The sequence below is a fragment of the Salvelinus alpinus genome, chromosome 18, assembly GCF_045679555.1.
Source record: "Salvelinus alpinus chromosome 18, SLU_Salpinus.1, whole genome shotgun sequence".
In the NCBI taxonomy this organism is placed as follows: Eukaryota; Metazoa; Chordata; class Actinopteri; order Salmoniformes; family Salmonidae; genus Salvelinus; species Salvelinus alpinus.
In genome coordinates, this window is record NC_092103.1 from 35,178,936 (window position 1) to 35,200,336 (window position 21,401).

At 44.8% G+C, this 21,401-nt stretch overlaps 1 protein-coding gene across 8 annotated transcripts in view; it reads left to right on the plus strand.

Annotated features, from left to right (window-relative positions):
• Positions 1 to 19,835, plus strand: part of zmiz2 (zinc finger, MIZ-type containing 2) — a 40,619-nt gene extending 20,784 nt beyond the window's left edge. For 4 of the 8 annotated variants that reach the window (XM_071351719.1, XM_071351718.1, XM_071351721.1 and 1 more), the window contains 9 exons: positions 53 to 205; positions 639 to 744; positions 885 to 1,042; positions 1,168 to 1,235; positions 1,320 to 1,388; positions 4,862 to 5,103; positions 6,748 to 6,863; positions 18,266 to 18,481; positions 19,273 to 19,835. In XM_071351719.1, the coding sequence (XP_071207820.1) occupies positions 53 to 205; positions 639 to 744; positions 885 to 1,042; positions 1,168 to 1,235; positions 1,320 to 1,388; positions 4,862 to 5,103; positions 6,748 to 6,863; positions 18,266 to 18,481; positions 19,273 to 19,380 (1,236 nt within the window). In that variant the 3' untranslated portion in view covers positions 19,381 to 19,835. Of the gene's footprint in view, positions 1 to 52; positions 206 to 638; positions 745 to 884; positions 1,043 to 1,167; positions 1,236 to 1,319; positions 1,389 to 4,861; positions 5,104 to 6,747; positions 6,864 to 18,265; positions 18,482 to 18,882; positions 18,953 to 19,272 lie in introns of all 8 variants that reach the window. The other 4 variants (XM_071351722.1, XM_071351724.1, XM_071351723.1 and 1 more) reach the window with 3 other exon arrangements.
• The last annotated feature ends 1,566 nt before the right edge of the window (positions 19,836 to 21,401 follow it).

Below are 21,401 nucleotides of genomic sequence, written 5' to 3' on the forward strand. Positions count from 1 at the left end.
CGACTGTGACTAGCGTGTTAGCCGACCCTCCATTCACCTGTCTGTCATGTAGGTTTCTGGTCCTTGCTTACAGGTGAGTGTGAACGCCACACCGCTCACCATCGAGAGGGGCGACAACAAGACGTCCCACAAGCCCCTCTACCTCAAGCAGGTGTGTCAGCCGGGACGCAACACCATCCAGATCACCGTCACTGCCTGCTGCTGCGTAAGTGGGGGTGGGGGGGGGGGAGCATGGGACATGTATTGCACAGTGGGCAAAACTGTTTGCATTAATGACGTCATGTTTAGGAGGTATACTGTTTGTATAAGCATGTTTTGTTAACGTCTTTTTAAAATCTTTATCTGGTCAGAAAACCAGATTACAACCAAAATATGAGGTCTTAGCAACAACGTCTTGGTCTTGTCATGAAAATTCTTTCTTTACCTGGTTGTAACAGAGACCGGTTGGATGGAATCTGGTTTTATGACATCTTAACAACCAGTTTACAGCCAGAAAATTACTTCACCTGGCTAATTTTGCATGCTGGATGTGCACATCTGTTGGTCTGTAAGTGTTATGCAGGATCCAAATTAACCTCCCCCTGTCTCTCTCTCTCTCCCCCATCCCTTTCTCCTCATCTCGCTCTGTCTCCCTCCAGTCCCACCTGTTTGTGTTGCAACTGGTCCACAGGCCATCAGTACGCTCGGTTCTGCAAGGTTTAATGAAGAAGAGATTACTGCCCGCAGAGCACTGTGTGTCTAAGAGTGAGTGGAACACACACACACAAACACATACTTGATTGACTGCCTGGTTGGTGCTCAGAAAGACAGACTTTGTCGCAATTCTCACCCGTTTTCTTGCCTGCCTTGTCTCCTCCCCCACCCCGCCATGTCCCTCTCCTCAGTTAAGAGGAACTTCAATAGTGGGACCATCCCTGGAACCACAGGGCTGAACGGAGAGGATGGTGTGGAGCAGACGGCCATCAAAGTCTCTCTGAAATGTCCCATCACCTTCAGACGCATCCAGCTTCCCGCACGGGGACACGACTGTAGACACATCCAGGTGAGAGAGACACACGCACACTGGTGAAAACATACACATACTATAACTCTAAACATCCAGGTGAGAGACTAGACACACACACACACACACCCTAAACGTCTGTCTGTCTCTCTCTCTCTCTGCAGTGTTTTGACCTGGAGTCGTACCTGCAGTTGAACTGTGAGAGAGGGACCTGGAGATGCCCTGTGTGCAAGTAGGTTAACAGAACCATTTGCTGTTTTTCCCATAGGTAGGCCTATTGTTTCTTAGTTAACTTGACCGTGTCTCTACTCCACAGTAAGAGCGCTCTACTGGAGGGACTAGAAGTGGACCAGTACATGCTGGGGATTCTAATTTACATACAGAAGTAAGTGTGTGTGGGCGGGAGGAGTCTTTCTATCCTTGTGGGGACCTAAAATCCCCCAAAGTCCCTACAAGAATAGTAAAACAAGGACAATTCTCCCTCGTAGGGACATTTCACACATCCCCATGAGGACAAATGCTAGTTTAAGCTTAGGGGTTAGGTTAAGAGTCACAGTAAGGGTTAGGGGTTAATGGTAAGGGTTGTGTCAGGCTAGGGGTTAATGGTAAGGGTTGTGTCAGGCTAGGGGTTAATGGTAAGGGTTGTGTCAGGTTAGGGGTTAATGGTAAGGGTTGTGTCAGGTTAGGGGTTAATGGTAAGGGTTGTGTCAGGTTAGGGGTTAATGGTAAGGGTTGTGTCAGGTTAGGGGTTAATGGTAAGGGTTGTGTCAGGCTAGGGGTTAATGGTAAGGGTTGGGTCAGGTTAGGGGTTAATGGTAAGGGTTGTGTCAGGTTAGGGGTTAATGGTAAGGGTTGTGTCAGGTTCGGGGTTAATGGTAAGGGTTGTGTCAGGTTAGGGGTTAATGGTAAGGGTTGGGTCAGGTTAGGGGTTAATGGTAAGGGTTGGGTCAGGTTAGGGGTTAATGGTAAGGGTTGTGTCAGGTTAGGGGTTAATGGTAAGGGTTGTGTCAGGTTAGGGGTTAATAGTAAGGGTTGGTTCAGGTTAGGGGTTAATGGTAAGGGTTGGGTTAGGGGTTGGGTCAGGTTAGGGGTTAGTGGTAAGGGTTGTGTCAGGTTAGGGGTTAATGGTAAGGGTTGGGTCAGGTTAGGGGTTAATGGTAAGGGTTGTGTCAGGTTAGGGGTTAATGGTAAGGGTTGGGTCAGGTTAGGGGTTAATGGTAAGGGTTGGGTCAGGTTAGGGGTTAATGGTAAGGGTTGGGTCAGGTTAGGGGTTAATGGTAAGGGTTGGGTCAGGTTAGGGGTTAATGGTAAGGGTTGGGTCAGGTTAGGGGTTAATGGTAAGGGTTGTGTCAGGTTAGGGGTTAATAGTAAGGGTTGGTTCAGGTTAGGGGTTAATGGTAAGGGTTGGGTTAGGGGTTGGGTCAGGTTAGGGGTTGGGTCAGGTTAGAGGTTAATGGTAAGGGTTGTGTCAGGTTAGGGGTTAATGGTAAGGGTTGTGTCAGGTTAGGGGTTAATGGTAAGGGTTGTGTCAGGTTAGGGGTTAATGGTAAGGGTTGGGTCAGGTTAGGGGTTAGTGGTAAGGGTTGGGTCAGGTTAGGGGTTAATAGTAAGGGTTGTGTCAGGTTAGGGGTTAATGGTAAGGGTTGTGTCAGGTTAGGGGTTAATGGTAAGGGTTGTGTCAGGTTAGGGGTTAATGGTAAGGGTTGGGTCAGGTTAGGGGTTCATGGTAAGGGTTGTGTCAGGTTAGGGGTTAATGGTAAGGGTTGGGTCAGGTTAGGGGTTAATGGTAAGGGTTGGGTCAGGTTAGGGGTTAATGGTAAGGGTTGGGTCAGGTTAGGGGTTAATGGTAAGGGTTGGGTCAGGTTAGGGGTTAATGGTAAGGGTTGGGTCAGGTTAGGGGTTAATGGTAAGGGTTGTGTCAGGTTAGGGGTTAATAGTAAGGGTTGGTTCAGGTTAGGGGTTAATGGTAAGGGTTGGGTTAGGGGTTGGGTCAGGTTAGGGGTTGGGTCAGGTTAGAGGTTAATGGTAAGGGTTGTGTCAGGTTAGGGGTTAATGGTAAGGGTTGTGTCAGGTTAGGGGTTAATGGTAAGGGTTGTGTCAGGTTAGGGGTTAATGGTAAGGGTTGGGTCAGGTTAGGGGTTAGTGGTAAGGGTTGGGTCAGGTTAGGGGTTAATAGTAAGGGTTGTGTCAGGTTAGGGGTTAATGGTAAGGGTTGTGTCAGGTTAGGGGTTAATGGTAAGGGTTGTGTCAGGTTAGGGGTTAATGGTAAGGGTTGGGTCAGGTTAGGGGTTCATGGTAAGGGTTGTGTCAGGTTAGGGGTTAATGGTAAGGGTTGGGTCAGGTTAGGGGTTAATAGTAAGGGTTGTGTCAGGTTAGGGGTTAATGGTAAGGGTTGTGTCAGGTTAGGGGTTAATGGTAAGGGTTGTGTCAGGTTAGGGGTTAATGGTAAGGGTTGTGTCAGGTTAGGGGTTAATGGTAAGGGTTGTGTCAGGTTAGGGGTTAATGGTAAGGGTTGGGTCAGGTTAGGGGTTAATGGTAAGGGTTGGGTCAGGTTAGGGGTTAATAGTAAGGGTTGTGTCAGGTTAGGGGTTAATGGTAAGGGTTGTGTCAGGTTAGGGGTTAATGGTAAGGGTTGGGTCAGGTTAGGGGTTAATGGTAAGGGTTGGTTCAGGTTAGGGGTTAATGGTAAGGGTTGGTTCAGGTTAGGGGTTAATGGTAAGGGTTGGGTCAGGTTAGGGGTTAGTAGTAAGGGTTGGTTCAGGTTAGGGGTTAATGGTAAGGGTTGGTTCAGGTTAGGGGTTAATGGTAAGGGTTGGGTCAGGTTAGGGGTTAATAGTAAGGGTTGGGTCAGGTTAGGGGTTAATAGTAAGGGTTGGTTCAGGTTAGGGGTTAATGGTAAGGGTTGGGTTAGGGGTTGGGTCAGGTTAGGGGTTGGGTCAGGTTAGAGGTTAATGGTAAGGGTTGTGTCAGGTTAGGGGTTAATGGTAAGGGTTGTGTCAGGTTAGGGGTTAATGGTAAGGGTTGGGTCAGGTTAGGGGTTAATGGTAAGGGTTGTGTCAGGTTAGGGGTTAATGGTAAGGGTTGGGTCAGGTTAGGGGTTAATGGTAAGGGTTGGGTCAGGTTAGGGGTTAATAGTAAGGGTTGTGTCATTAATGGTAAGGGTTGTGTCAGGTTAGGGGTTAATAGTAAGGGTTGTGTCAGGTTAAAGGTTAATAGTAAGGGTTGTGTCAGGTTAGGGGTTAATGGTAAGGGTTGGGTCAGGTTAGGGGTTAATGGTAAGGGTTGGGTCAGGTTAGGGGTTAATGGTAAGGGTTGGGTCAGGTTAGGGGTTAATGGTAAGGGTTGGGTCAGGTTAGGGGTTAATGGTAAGGGTTGGGTCAGGTTAGGGGTTAATGGTAAGGGTTGGGTCAGGTTAGGGGTTAATGGTAAGGGTTGGGTCAGGTTAGGGGTTGGGTCAGGTTAGGGGTTAATGGTAAGGGTTGGGTCAGGTTAGGGGTTAATGGTAAGGGTTGGGTCAGGTTAGGGGTTAATGGTAAGGGTTGGGTCAGGTTAGGGGTTAATGGTAAGGGTTGGGTCAGGTTAGAGGTTAATGGTAAGGGTTGGGTCAGGGTTGGGCCACCTGATAATGAAATACACCCACCTGGTGTCCATTTAAGGGGGAAGAATTAAAATACATCAGAAGTGGAACTTGCTTTGCAGTCTATATCTGAATTTGCCTGTCCTATGTTCATTTTTAGTTCTTCATTAATTTAGCCAGAATTAGGTCTACATTTAGGTGTCCTTGTAATGGGCCCTTCATCTTTCTCACCCTCTTTCTCTTCATTCACTAACCTTTCTCTCCCCCTCTTCCCTCCTCAGCTCGGACTATGAGGAGATCACCATTGATCCAGTGTGTGGCTGGAGGCCGGTGCCCATTAAACCAGACATCCACATAAAGGAGGAAGCAGACGGGCCTGTGTTGAAGCGCTGCCGGACGGTCAGCCCCAGTAACATGATGATGCCCAATGTCATGGAGATGATAGCTGCCCTGGGACCGGCCTCCTCGCCCTACCAGGGTCTACCACCTGGGGGCAGGAACACACCTGACTACAACAGCCAAGGTAGGGAGGAGACAGGCACACACACATTCAGTACCAGTCAAAAGTTCAGACACACCTACTCATTACAAGGTTTTTCTTAAGACATCAAAGCTATGAAATAACACATAGAATCATGTGGTAACCAAAAAAGTGTTAAACAAATCCAAATATATTTTATATTTGAGATTCTTCAAATAGCCACCCTTTGCCTTGATGACAGATTTGCACACTCTTGGCATTCTCTCAACCAGCTTCATGAGGTAGTCACCTGGAATGCATTTCAATTAACAGGTGTTCTTTGTTAAAAGTTAATTTGGGGAATTTCTTACCTTAATAGTTTGAGCCAGTCAGTTGTGTTGTGACAAGGTAGAGTTGGTATACAGAAGAAAGCCCTATTTGGTAAAATACTAATTATTGCAGGAAAAACTCAAATAAGCAAAGTGAAACGACAATCCATCATTACTTTAAGACATGAAGGTCAGTCAATATGGAACATTTCAAGAACTTTGAAAGTTTCTTCAAGTGCAGTCGCAAAAGCCATCAAGTTCTATGATGAAACTGGCTCTCATGAGGACCGCCGAAGGAAAGGAAGACAGTTACCTCTGCTGCAGAGTATAAGTTCATTAGAGTAATCTGCACCTCATAAATTGCAGCCCAAATAAATGCTTCACAGAGTTCAAGTAACCGACACATCTCAACATCAGCTGTTCAGAGGAGACTGCGTGAGTCAGGCCTTCATGGTCGAATTGCTGCAAAGAAACCACAACTAAAGGACACCAATAAGAAGAAGAGACTTGCTTGGGCCAAGAAACACGAGCAATGGACATTAGACCGGTGGAAATCTGTCCTTTGGTCTGATGAGTCCAAATTTGATATTTTTGGTTCCAACTGCTGTGTTTTTGTGAGACGCAGAGTATGTGAACGGATGACCGCTGCATGTGTGGTTCCCACCGTGAAGCATGGAGGAGGAGGTGTGATGCTGTGGAGGTGCTTTGCTGGTGACACTGTCTGTGATTTATTTAGAATTCAAGGCACACTTAACCAGCACAGCATTCTGCAGCGATACGCCATCCTAGCTGGTTTGTGCTTAGTGGGACTATCAATTGTTTTTCAACAGCACAATGACCCAACACACCTCCAGGCTGTGTAAGGGCTATTTGACCAAGAAGGAGAGTAATGGAGTACTGCATCAGATGACCTGGCCTCCACAATCACCCGACCTCACCCCAAATTGAGATGTTTTGGGATGAGTTGGACCGCAGAGTGAAGGAAAAGCAGCCAACAAGTGCTCAGCATATGTGGGAAGTCCTTCAAGACTGTTGGAAAAGCATTCCAGGTGAAGCTGGTTGAGAGAATGCCAAGAGTGTAAAGCTGTCATCAAGGCAAAGGGTGGTTACTTTGAAGAATCTCAAATGTAAAATATATACTTTTTCGGTTACTACATGATTTCATATGTGTTATTTCATAGTTTTGATATCTTCACTATTATTCTACAATGTAGAAAATAGTAAGAATAAAGGCAAACCCTGGAATGAATAGGTGTGTCCTATCTTTTGACTAGTACTGCACAGTAAATTAATTATATTGCCTCCTATTAGTTACAATTGAAATAATTCTTTGCCACACAAAACTTCTACCTGTGTCTGTTGTGTGTTGTTCATCCAGCGGGTCAAGGATACTCCAGCCAGTCAGGCTTCTCTGAGTTCCCCAACACCCCTGGAACTCCCACCCTGAGAGACTTCACCTCCCCTGGACCACCTAACATCTACCAGCAGGACCAGGTAACACACACACACAGATCCCCTCAGGCTACAGTGATATGGTTCCGGGGTAGATTCCATTTCAAGTCAGTCAGGGTCTGAAAGTGAATGGCCTAATGTCTGACTGGGTTAGAAAGGGAGTGAAGAAACACACACAAACACAGGGTCAAAGTACACACTGATGTTCCTACATCACAGGCTCCAATTAGGTCACTCAATGGTTAACAGAGGAGCTGAACGAGACAGGTGAACATGAAAGTCCAAATGGACTCTGAAATACTCAGAAAGCATTGGCAAAAAAATGTATCCTTAAACAAGCACTTAATCTTCTAATTTCTTTTCCATTGTTATCTTTTCAGTTAATGGAATTAATTAGTTTGATTTGATACAATCGAAATGCATATAAAGTTGTTTCAGTCCAGGAAAGTGAACTATACACAAATGATGTTTATCCGTTGGGAATGTGAACCACGTAATATTCTGGGTGCTTTGTCTTAATTAGACTTTCCATTATCTCCGTTGGATTTACTAAATGATGCGCACAGGGCTCTACAGTGTGACCATTTTACTCGCATATGCGCCTAAATATTTTGCTGTGTGACCTAGAATTTGTGTTTAGCAGTGCTCCTAGAAAGATTGAAGGATTCTAAATGTAATATCTCAAATATTTTTCGTTGTGCTCCTAAATTACTGTGCACCTACATTATTCAGCTTTTGCACACACGTGCTACTTGTAAAAGTAAATGTAAAAACGGTCAGCGTAAGTGTGATACATACACTAGAATAATATACACTGCTCAAAAAAATAAAGGGAACACTTAAACAACACAATGTAACTCCAAGTCAATCACACTTCTGTGAAACCAAACTGTCCACTTAGGAAGCAACACTGATTGACATTAAATTTCACATGCTGTTGTGCAAATGGAATAGACAACAGGTGGAAATTATAGGCAATTAGCAAGACACCCCCAATAAAGGAGTGGTTCTGCAGGTGGTGACCACAGACCACTTCTCAGTTCCTATGCTTCCTGGCTGATGTTTTGGTCACTTTTGAATGCTGGCGGTGCTTTCACTCTACTGGTAGCATGAGACGGAGTCTACAACCCACACAAGTGGCTCAGGTAGTGCAGCTCATCCAGGATGGCACATCAATGCGAGCTGTGGCAAGAAGGTTTGCTGTGTCTGTCAGCGTAGTGTCCAGAGCATGGAGGCGCTACCAGGAGACAGGCCAGTACATCAGGAGACGTGGAGGAGGCCGTAGGAGGGCAACAACCCAGCAGCAGGACCGCTACCTCCGCCTTTGTGCAAGGAGGATCAGGAGGAGCACTGCCAGAGCCCTGCAAAATGACCTCCAGCAGGCCACAAATGTGCATGTGTCTGCTCAAACGGTCAGAAACAGACTCCATGAGGGTGGTATGAGGGCCCGACGTCCACAGGTGGGGGTTGTGCTTACAGCCCAACACCGGGCAGGACGTTTGGCATTTGCCAGAAAACACCAAGATTGGCAAATTCGCCACTGGCGCCCTGTGCTCTTCACAGATGAAAGCAGGTTCACACTGAGCACGTGACAGAGTCTGGAGACGCCGTGGAGAACGTTCCGCTGCCTGCAACATCCTCCAGCATGACCGGTTTGGCGGTGGGTCAGTCATGGTGTGGGGTGGCATTTCTTTGGGGGGCCGCACAGCCCTCCATGTGCTCGCCAGAGGTAGCCTGACTGCCATTAGGTACCGAGATGAGATTCTCAGACCCCTTGTGAGACCATATGCTGGTTCGGTTGGCCCTGGGTTCCTCCTAATGCAAGACAATGCTAGACCTCATGTGGCTGGAGTGTGTCAGCAGTTCCTGCAAGAGGAAGGCATTGATGCTATGGACTGGCCCGCCCGTTCCCCAGACCTGAATCCAATTGAGCACATCTGGGACATCATGTCTCGCTCCATCCACCAACGCCACGTTGCACCACAGACTGTCCAGGAGTTGGCGGATGCTTTAGTCAAGGTCTGCGAGGAGATCCCTCAGGAGACCATCCGCCACCTCATCAGGAGCATGCCCAGGCGTTGTAGGGAGGTCATACAGGCACGTGGAGGCCACACACACTACTGAGCCTCATTTTGACTTGTTTTAAGGACATTACATCAAAGTTGGATCAGCCTGTAGTGTGGTTTTCCACTTTAATTTTGAGTGCGACTCCAAATCCAGACCTCCATGGGTTGATAAATTTGATTTCCATTGATAATTTTTGTGTGATTTTGTTGTCAGCACATTCAACTATGTAAAGAAAAAAGTATTTAATAAGAATATTTCATTCATTCAGATCTAGGGTGTGTTATTTTAGTGTTCCCTTTATTTTTTTGAGCAGTGTATTTAAGCAATATACAACGGGTGCGTCTAATCCTGAATTCTCATTGGTTAAAACCGCATTCCAGCTGGTTTCTATTCCACAAGTAACCACTGGCTAAATCTATGACGTTAAAATGCCCATTTAATCTGTTCCATCAGACTGCGCAATCCACTGTCTCATCAACCCAGTCAAGCAATTTATGAACTTGATCTCCACTATAAAAATAATCTAGACTTTATCTCCCATTTCTTTTAGACTAACATTTAGTTTTCAACAGCTGAGATATGTATAAACCTTGCTGTCTGTCTCTCTGAAATTTGCAACATTGTTTCAATATTCAAATCTCCAGCTGTCCCATAGTAATGAACATGTCGGGATGAGACCGACAGGCAGGCTACTTTTCTCAACAGGTCAAAATCATGAATCAGCATCATTTTTATTTATATATATATATATATATAACTATCAATAGAAAACAGGTCAAATGAAACAAAAAGCAGCTAGTTTGCAATCTTTCCAGCTTCAGTTTGAAGTGATTGTGTTAGCTGTGTTGTTGCCTAGCTCTCGAACAACAGTGTCCTGACGAGCACATTTTCTATGCCAGGTGAAATCGTGTATCATTGGCTCATTGTTATGGATGTACAGTGCATTCGGAAAGCATTCAGACCCCTTTTTCCACATTTTGTTAAGTTAATATACAGCTTTATTCAACAACAAAAAGTGTTTTAAACCATTCTCATCAATCTACACACAATACCCCATAATGACAATGCGAAAACAGTTTATTTAGAAATTTTACAAATGTATTAAAAATAAAAAACATACCTTATTTACATAAGTATTCAGAACCTTTGCTATGAGACTCAAAATTGAGCTCAGATGCATCCTGTTTCCGTTGATCATCCTTGAGATGTTTCTACAACTTGATTGGAGTCCACCCATGGTAAATTCAATTGATTGGACATGATTTGGAAAGGCACACACCTGTCTATATAAGGTCTCACAGTTGACAGGGCGTGTCAGAGCAAAAACCAAGCCATGAGGTCGAAGGAATGGGGAAGGGTACCAAAAAATGTCTGCAGCGTTGAAGTTCCCCAAGAACACAGTGGTCTCCGTTTTTAAATGGAAGAAGTTTGGAACCACCAAGACTCTTCCTAGAGCTGGCCGCCTGGCCGAACTGAGCAATCGGGTGAGAAAGGCCTTGGTCAGGGAGGTGACCAAGAACTCGTTGGTCACTCTGACAGAGCTCCAGGGTTCCTCTGTGGAGATGGTTGTCCTTCTGGAAAGTTCTCCCATCTCTGCAGCACTCCACCAATCAGGCCTTTATGGTAGAGTGACGAGACAGAAGCCACTCCTCAGTAAAAGGAACATGACAGCCCGCTTGGAGTTTGCTACGGTGAAGCATGGGGGTGGCAGCATAATGCTGTAGGGATGGGGGTTTTTTAGCTGCAAGGACTGGGAGACTAGTCAGAATCGAGGAAAGGATGAACGAGGCAAAGTACAGAGAGATCATTGATGAAAACCTGCTCCAGAGCGCGTAGGACCTCACTGGGGTGAAGGTTCACCTTCCAACTACCCTAAGCACACAGCCAAGGCAACGCAGGAGTAGCTTCGGGACAAGTTTCTGAATGTCCTTGAGCAGCCCTGCCAGATCCCGGACTTGAACCTTATCTAACATCTCTGGAGAGACCTGAAAATAGCTGTGCAGCTATTTCAACCTGATGGAGCTTGAGAGGATCTGCAGAGAAGAATGGGAGAAACTCCCTAAATAAAGGTGTGCCAAGGCTGTAACGTAGCAAAATGTGGGAAGAGTCAAGGGGTCTGAATACTTTATGAATGCACTGTATCCAAACAAATGTCACGAGAAAACAGCTTATGCAAATTCAGCTACTTTGTTGTTATTCTGGCTGCACTGTTTGACGTGACTAGGTTATCCGTAGTTAGCCAATAGAACGAACGACCATCAGGCTTGGGTAGCAACCCTAGATTTGTGTCAGGACTATATCTTGTGGAAAGATTAAATAGTATGAATAAATTCATCAAAATAATTTTTTTAATTAAAATGTCAATCATTATTTGAATATGTTGATAACCGGTTGTATAAAAGTGATAATGCCCTCGAAGCTGGTGTTTGCTGGATATATTGGCATGTTTTGCCTGCCCTCGACTTAGTCTCGGGCTAAACAACACCCATGCCAATATAACCTCCAAACACCTGCTTCTCAGGTATCGTCACTAAAGTAAGTGAGTGGGTGTGCTATCTGTCCAATATACCACGGCTAAGGGCTGTTCTTTTGCACGACGCAGCACAGAATGCCTTAATACAGCCCTTAGCCGTGATGTATTAGGTGCCTTATTGCTATTATAAACTGGTTACCAACGTAATTAGAGCAGTGAAAAAAGATTTTGTCTTACCCGTGGTATACGGTCTGATATTTTTTTTATTTTATTTTTATTTTACCGTTATTTTACCAGGTAAGTTGACTGAGAACACGTTCTCATTTGCAGCAACGACCTGGGGAATAGTTACAGGGGAGAGGAGGGGGATGAATGAGCCAATTGTAAACTGGGGATTATTAGGTGACCGTGATGGTTGAGGGCCAGATTGGGAATTTTGGCTGTCAGCCAATCAGCATTCACGACTCGAATCACCCAAGTTTTATAATATCCTATATATTAAACTACCAGCCTGTACCGTTGACACCAGGCAGGATGGGCCATGGACTCATGCTGCTTACGCCAAATCCTGACTCCGCAATCAGCATGACGCAACAGAAACCGGGATTTGTAGTACCAGGCAACAGCAACAAAAAATTCCACTCAATTAATTGTCCAGTGTTAGTCATCGTGTGCCCACTGGAGCCGCCATTTCTTGTTTTTAGCTGATAGGAGTGGAATTGGTGGTCGTCTGCTGCAATAGCCCATCCGTGACAAAGACTAACGAGTTGTGCGTTCCGAGATGCCGCTCTGCACACCACCATTGTACTGTGCCGTTATTTGCCTGTTTGTGGCCCACTTGCACAATTCTTGCCATTCTCCTTCAACCTCTCATCAACACACTGTTTTCGCCCACAGGACTGCCGCTGACTGGATGTTTTTTGTTTGTCGCGCCATTCTCGGAACACCCTAGACACTCATTTGTGAAAAGCCCAGGAGGCTGGCTGTTTCTGAGATACTAGAACCGGCGTGCCTGGCACCGATGATCATACCACACTCAAAGTTGCTTAGGTCACTCGTTTTGCCCATTCGAACGTTTAATCAAACAGTGACTGAATGCCTCGATGCCTGTCTACCTGCTTTATATAGCAAGCCATGGCCACCACGTGACTCACTGTCTGTAGGAGCTAACCATTTTTGTGAAAGGGGTGGTATACCTAATGAACTGGCCACTGCTTATTATAATTATTATAATAATGTGTGTGTGTGTGTGTATATATATACACAGTGGGGAGAACAAGTATTTGATACACTGCCGATTTTGCAGGTTTTCCTACTTACAAAGCATGTAGAGGTCTGTAATTTTTATCATAGGTACACTTCAACTGTGAGAGACGGAATCTAAAACAAAAATCCAGAAAATCACATTGTATGATTTTTAAGTAATTAATTTGCATTTTATTGCATGACATAAGTATTTGATACATCAGAAAAGCAGAACTTAATATTTGGTACAGAAACCTTTGTTTGCAATTACAGAGATCATACGTTTCCTGTAGTTATTGACCAGGTTTGCACACACTGCAGCAGGGATTTTGGCCCACTCCTCCATACAGACCTTCTCCAGATCCTTCAGGTTTCGGGGCTGTCGCTGGGCAATATGGACTTTCAGCTCCCTCCAAAGATTTTCTATTGGGTTCAGGTCTGGAGACTGGCTAGGCCACTCCAGGACCTTGAGATGCTTCTTACGGAGCCACTCCTTAGTTGCCCTGGCTGTGTGTTTCGGGTCGTTGTCATGCTGGAAGACCCAGCCACGACCCATCTTCAATGCTCTTACTGAGGGAAGGAGGTTGTTGGCCAAGATCTCGCGATACATGGCCCCATCCATCCTCCCCTCAATACGGTGCAGTCGTCCTGTCCCCTTTACAGAAAAGCATCCCCAAAGAATGATGTTTCCACCTCCATGCTTCACGGTTGGGATGGTGATCTTGGGGTTGTACTCATCCTTCTTCTTCCTCCAAACACGGCGAGTGGAGTTTAGACCAAAAAGCTCTATTTTTGTCTCAACAGACCACATGACCTTCTCCCATTCCTCCTCTGGATCATCCAGATGGTCATTGGCAAACTTCAGACGGGCCTGGACATGCGCTGGCTTGAGCAGGGGGACCTTGCGTGCGCTGCAGGATTTTAATCCATGACGGCGTAGTGTGTTACTAATGGTTTTCTTTGAGACTGTGGTCCCAGCTCTCTTCAGGTCATTGACCAGGTCCTGCCGTGTAGTTCTGGCTGATCCCTCACCTTCCTCATGATCATTGATGCCCCACGAGGTGAGATCTTGCATGGAGCCCCAGACCGAGGGTGATTGACCATCATCTTGAACTTCTTCCATTTTCTAATAATTGCGCCAACAGTTGTTGCCTTCTCACCAAGCTGCTTGCCTATTGTCCTGTAGCCCATCCCAGCCTTGTGCAGGTCTACAATTTAACCCTGATATCCTTACACAGCTCTCTGGTCTTGGCCATTGTGGAGAGGTTGGAGTCTGTTTGATTGAGGTTGTGGACAGGTGTCTTTTATACAGGTAACGAGTTCAAACAGGTGCAGTTAATACAGGTAATGAGTGGAGAACAGGAGGGCTTCTTAAAGAAAAACTAACAGGTCTGTGAGAGCCGGAATTCTTACTGGTTGGTAGGTGATCAAATACTTATGTCATGCAATAAAATGCAAATTAATTACTTAAAAATCATACAATGTGATTTTCTGGATTTTTGTTTTAGATTCCGTCTCTCACAGTTGAAGTGTACCTATGATACAAATTACAGACCTCTACATGCTTTGTAAGTAGGAAAACCTGCAATATCGGCAGTGTATCAAATACTTGTTCTCCCCACTGTATATATATATATAGGTATGTGTGTGTATGTATGTGTGTATATATATATATGTACATGTATGTGTGTATATATATGTATGTATATATATATGTACATGTATGTGTATATATATGTATGTGTGTGTGTGTGTGTGTGTGTGTGTGTGTGTGTGTGTGTATGTATGTGTATATATACGTGTGTGTGTATATACACTGCTCAAAAAAATAAAGGGAACACTAAAATAACACATCCTAGATCTGAATGAATGAAATATTCTTATTAAATACTTTTTTCTTTACATAGTTGAATGTGCTGACAACAAAATCACACAAAAATTATCAATGGAAATCAAATTTATCAACCCATGGAGGTCTGGATTTGGCGTCGCACTCAAAATTAAAGTGGAAAACCACACTACAGGCTGATCCAACTTTGATGTAATGTCCTTAAAACAAGTCAAAATGAGGCTCAGTAGTGTGTGTGGCCTCCACGTGCCTGTATGACCTCCCTACAACGCCTGGGCATGCTCCTGATGAGGTGGCGGATGGTCTCCTGAGGGATCTCCTCCCAGACCTTGACTAAAGCATCCGCCAACTCCTGGACAGTCTGTGGTGCAACGTGGCGTTGGTGGATGGAGCGAGACATGATGTCCCAGATGTGCTCAATTGGATTCAGGTCTGGGGAACGGGCGGGCCAGTCCATAGCATCAATGCCTTCCTCTTGCAGGAACTGCTGACACACTCCAGCCACATGAGGTCTAGCATTGTCTTGCATTAGGAGGAACCCAGGGCCAACCGCACCAGCATATGGTCTCACAAGGGGTCTGAGGATCTCATCTCGGTACCTAATGGCAGTCAGGCTACCTCTGGCGAGCACATGGAGGGCTGTGCGGCCCCCCAAAGTAAGCACAACCCCCACCTGTGGACGTCGGGCCCTCATACCACCCTCATGGAGTCTGTTTCTGACCGTTTGAGCAGACACATGCACATTTGTGGCCTGCTGGAGGTCATTTTGCAGGGCTCTGGCAGTGCTCCTCCTGATCCTCCTTGCACAAAGGCGGAGGTAGCGGTCCTGCTGCTGGGTTGTTGCCCTCCTACGGCCTCCTCCACGTCTCCTGATGTACTGGCCTGTCTCCTGGTAGCGCCTCCATGCTCTGGACACTACGCTGACAGACACAGCAAACCTTCTTGCCACAGCTCGCATTGATGTGCCATCCTGGATGAGCTGCACTACCTGAGCCACTTGTGTGGGTTGTAGACTCCGTCTCATGCTACCAGTAGAGTGAAAGCACCGCCAGCATTCAAAAGTGACCAAAACATCAGCCAGGAAGCATAGGAACTGAGAAGTGGTCTGTGGTCACCACCTGCAGAACCACTCCTTTATTGGGGGTGTCTTGCTAATTGCCTATAATTTCCACCTGTTGTCTATTCCATTTGCACAACAGCATGTGAAATTTAATGTCAATCAGTGTTGCTTCCTAAGTGGACAGTTTGGTTTCACAGAAGTGTGATTGACTTGGAGTTACATTGTGTTGTTTAAGTGTTCCCTTTATTTTTTTGAGCAGTGTATATATATATATACGACTCCGGGATGCTGGCCTTCTAGGCAGAGTGCCTAGAAGAACACTAGGACATGTAGAATAATGGTGAAGACATCAAAGCTATGAAATAACACATATGGAATCATGTAGTAACCAAAAAAGTGTTAAACAAATCAAAATATGTTTTATATTTGAGATTCTTCAAAGTAGGCACCCTTTGCCTTGACAGCTTTGCACACTCTTGGCATTCTCTCAACCAGCTTCATGAGGTAGTCATCTGGAATGCATTTCAATTAACAGGTGTGCCTTGTTAAAAGTTTGTTTGTTTGGAATTTATTTTCTTCTTAATGCGTTTGAGTCAGTTGTGTTGTGACAAGGTAGAGTTGGTATACAGAAGATAGCCCTATTTGGTAAAAGACCAAGTCCATATTATGATAAGATCAGCTTGAGTAAGCAGAGAAACGACAGTCCATCATTACTTTAATTAAGACATGAAGGTCAGTCCAGGATATTTCAAGAACTTTTAAAGTTTCAAGTGCTGTCACAAAAACCATCAAGCGCTATGATGAAACTGGCTCTCATGAGGACTGCCACAGGAAAGGAAGACCCAGAGTTACCTCTGCTGCAGAGTAAGTTCATTAGAGTAATCTGCACCTCATAAATTGCAGCCCAAATAAATGCTTCACAGAGTTCAACTAACAGACACATCTCAACATCAACTGTTCAGAGGAGACTGCGTGAATCAGGCCTTTATGGTCGAATTGCTGCAAAGAAACCACTACTAAAGGACACCAATAAGAAGAAGAGACTTGCTTGGGTCAAGAAACACGAGCAATGTACATTAGACTGGTGGAAAACACTGCCGTGTGTTTCTGAGACGCGGAGTAGGTGAACGGATGATCTCCACGTGTGTGTGATTCCCACCGTGAAGCATGGAGGAGGTGGTGTGGGGTGCTTTGCTGGTGACACTGTCAGTGATTTATTTAGAATTCAAGGAACATTTAACCAGCATTGCTACCACAGCATTCTGCAGCGATACGCCATCCCATCTGGGTTGCGCTTAGTGGGACTATCATTTGTTCTTAAACAGGACAATGACCCAACACTCCTCCAGGCTGTGTAATGGCTATTTGACCAAGAAGGAGAGTGATGGAGTGCTGCATCAGATGACCAGGCTTCCACAATCACCTGACCTCAACCCAATTGAGATGGTTTGGGATGAGTTGGACTGCAGAGTGAAGGAAAAGCAGCCAAGAAGTGCTCAGCATATGTGGGAACTCCTTCAAGACTGTTGGAAAAGCATTCGTCATGAAGCTGGATGGGGGAATGTCAAGAGTGCAAGCTGTCATCAATATATTTTGATTTAACACTTTTTTTGGATTACTACATGAATCTGTATGTGTTATTTCATAGTTTTGATGTCTTCACTATTATTCTACAATGAAGAAAATAGTAAAAAAATAAAGAAAAACCCTTGAATGAGTAGGTGTCCAAACTTTTGACTGGGACTGTATATTATGCTATATATAATACTGCCGTTAACTTCAATGGAATGTGCCCTTAACAGATGCACACTTGTCAGGACTAAATCCTCTAATATATTATAATTGCATAGTATACCTTTAAATATGTACATATTGGACATCTTAAAGTGTCTGACAGGCAGTGACTAAAAGTAGCAGTAGTATGGTAATGGAGTAACTCCTGAGAATGTGTCCAATATCAGACGACCATCTCGTGTTTCCAATTACACACATCGAGTATGTCCCAAATGGCACCCTATTCCCTATAGTGCACTACATATGAACAGAGCCCTACAGCCCTGGTCAAAAGTAGTGAACTATATAGGGAATTGGGTGCCATTTGAGATTCAACCATTGACTGTCCTTGACACAGTAGAGTAGTAAGTCAGAGACACACAAACACTGTTTTGCTGTGGTTCCAATGGTACAGTTGGTTAGAGAATGGTGCTTGCAACGGCAGTTAGGTGGATCCTGAGTAGGGTGAATATCGTGTGTTTGTGTTCACCGTAAGTGGCTTTGAATAAAGGCATCAGCTGATTGACCATGTTACATTAGTTTTGCCTGAAGCTACTTTGTGTGCGTGCGCACATTTTTTATAAAGTGATGTATTCATCTAAGTTATCTAAGAGTGACTGTCATGCCCTTCTGGCTTGTGTGTACAGTGAAGAGCCTTTTGACTGGGCCTGGAGAAGACAGCATTTACACACACACACTCTTACAAACACACACACACCTGCAGGCGCTCACGCCTGTCACAGACAGCTGCTCAGCTGTCCAAGAAAGTATTTTAGAGAGGGCACAAAGCATCCACCATTCCTCCTCTTCACTTCTCTCTCTCTCTGTCACACACACTGTGGAGCAGAAGTCGTGAAGGATTCATTCACACCTGCCCTGAACGTAACCTCCAAATAACATCATACAATGTAAAACTCGATGTTCTCTCTTTCTCCCTTCCTATCCCTCTCTTCCCCTTCTCTTTCGCTCTTCATCAGATGTCCCACTCTGGCCGTATGGACCCTTCCCATAATGCCCTGCAGCAACAACAGCAGCACCAGCAGGGTCTTCACGGTAACCAGAGTATCGGAGGCGGCGTTGGCGGACAGATGCAGCAGCGGAACTCCAATACCCAGAATGCCCGGCTGCAGACGGAGGGTTCGTTCGGCCTGGGGGGAGCGGGTGGAGGAGAGGGAGCGGATCACACCCTGGACGTAAGTCACTACCTTAGCCCTGTCACACCCATATGGAAATGGTGTCCGATACCGATAACTGATATTTTCTAGACACAATGATAGCCGATACAGATATGGCAAAAACAAGTTTTCTCCTTGTGAGATTGGTCAACCGCTGCGATAGAAAACATCCACTTTGCAAATCTGTAAGGTACACATTGGTTTGAAAATGCAACACCAATGAGGAAGTGGTTATGATTCATGCAGGTTTAAGTTAAGTGTGTACATGTGATGCATGCGATGCCATTACCAAGTCCTATATTGGGCATACATCCTAAGTGATATTGCTGGTGTGGATATTGGATCTGGGCCCATGTGGGTGGTTTTATACTAACCCCCACCCTCCCTCTTTCACTGGGGACGGGGCGAACCGGTTGCAGGGGAGGAACTTCCACAGATCATTCTACTTCGACAACCGTAAGACAACCATAAGACAACCGTTAGACAACCGTAAGGCAACCACACAGAAAGCCAGCTAGCTGCTCGTTCAGCGATACTGTAGTTTGAGTTATATTGGGCATGTCGAACTGAAGCTATCTGAAGCTACCTTCACTCTTGGAAAGAGCTTGTTTTTTGCCACATCCATGTGCCACAAACAAACCTTTCTCTCTCTTTCTCTCTCTACCCCTTTCTCTCTGCTTTTTCAAAATCCATTTATTTTAATTCAAGACGCTTTATTGGCATGAAAAGCGAAGGAAAACGTCAAAGCAACAATAACAACAATAACACTTTCTCTCCCCCTTCTCTTTCTCTCTGTTTTCCCTCTCCAGCTTCTCCCTGAGCTGACCAATCCAGACGAGCTGTTGTCCTACCTGGGTCCTCCAGATCTACCTAGCAACAGCAATGATGACCTGCTCTCTCTGTTCGAGAACAACTGAAGACTCTCTTCCTTCCTCGTTTAGGGACAGCTTCATCCTATTGAGAGGGGGGAGGGGACGGGACTGAGAGGGATTCATGTTTTTATACCCCATGCCTGCCCATCCCTACCCTCTGTGGACCAGACCAACAGGAAGGTGCAGAGGGTAGTGAGAGACAGACATGACTTTCTCTGTCTGGAAACTCTGTCAAGACTGTAGTGTTTTTAGACTCATTATAAAGCATCCCTTTGCACTCTGGATCCATCAAAAAAAAAAAAAAAAAATCCAGTGAAAAATGGGACTGCCTGCACTGGCCAGCCGCTATACCTGTAATGTTCTTAAAAAATCACAAGCCGAAGGATTTTCAACTTTTTAAAGGACCTTTTTAGAAACCAGAAAAATTAAGTGTTATGTTGACTTTCCATTGTGTATTTATGATTGTGGAACTTGTCAATAAACGAGAAACAGACAGTGGATCTCTGACATGACATTACATTATTTAGTGTCATAAATAAAACTAAGAGTTGTTGTTGTTCATTCTAAATGGGAGTTATGAATGCTGAAATGAAGATATGTAGTGTTTACACCAGGGCCCGGTTTCCCAAAAGCATCTAAGGCTAAATTAGTTTTTAGAACCTTCGTAGGGGGGAATGTTAAATTTAGTGAGCTGTTTCCCAAAACATTCGTTATTAACGTTGCACTTAAACGCTCATAGGCCTGATTTTAACGCCCGCCCCTGACCGCTAGTAGAACAGCTAAGTGCTTCGTTAGAATCTTTTTACCCTCCCGCGTCACTTTATTACACCGATCTCGCTAATCATAGAATCACATGGTTTATCCATCTCTGTGACCGCCGAAAACTTCAGAACAAAGTTGAATACAAATACACAGTTGCCAATGTCTTTGCATTTGATACAAACAAGCAACGTATAAAAATGTTTCAAATAAAGCCGAGATGACTATTCAAATAAAAAGTAGGCTATAGGCCTATTATAATCATACTGAAATATATTTAATGTTCAATCGAGTTCTATTTTGCTACTTTTAGGCTAGGCTACTGTCTGTAATTAGTCAATATAGTTAATGTGTAGCCTAACGTGCTTAATGATGTGCCAAATAGAATAAGCTGCATCAATATTTGCAGCAGTAGGCGGTAATATTTCTCTATGAGCTTATCCGTCGTAAGTATTGTGAAATAATTCTAATGTTAAGGTATGATTTGGATGGAGAAAGCTGATCCGAGAGCAGCGCTCCCGTTCTTTCGAACCTATCAGTATCGACACATGCTCCAATGATTCATTTAGCGACCGTTCGCTCTACGTTGTGTTTTGGGAAACGCGTTACCTATTCGGTGTTGTAGGAAATGTGCATAATTTAACGCCTAGAACAGACCAACATTGCTTGATACATTCTGCAGTCCAACTTTTTCATTATGTAATCCAAAGTTGTTACTTGATATATGAGCAACAAAAGTTCAACATTCACCTTTTGCTACTGTTAAGTCTACGCATACAATTTGATGCACATGTTGGATAAATCCAATGTATGCACAACACAGAACAAACGCGCTGCAGCTGCAGCATTCCATTGTAAATTAATGTACTTGGTGTACCAAAATGCAATGAAGCAGTTGGTCTGCTCCAGGCATAAAACCATTAAGCCAATTTCCATCAGGAAACTGGGCCCTGGGCAATGCCTACAGTACACACCTTAATGTATCTATACAGATGAGGTCATACAAAGCCAGCACACAAAAGGAGATGGGAGGGATTTTGTAGAGAGAAAGAGCAAGAGAGACAGAGAGGTGTCTCATATCAGGCCAGTTGGTAAATAAGGAAACTACTAGATGTTTGAATTGTTTGTTTTTCCCTGGGTGGGACACGTGGAGAGGGAGTCAGAAGCCAGACATGGGGAACTCACCTCCACTCGCACCCTATCTGTCTCTGGTACTCCTACCTTCTCACTCTGTCTCTCTTTCATAACTATACTGCATAGACATTTAAACATGCACAAATGTACACACACACTTTCAACACGATGGG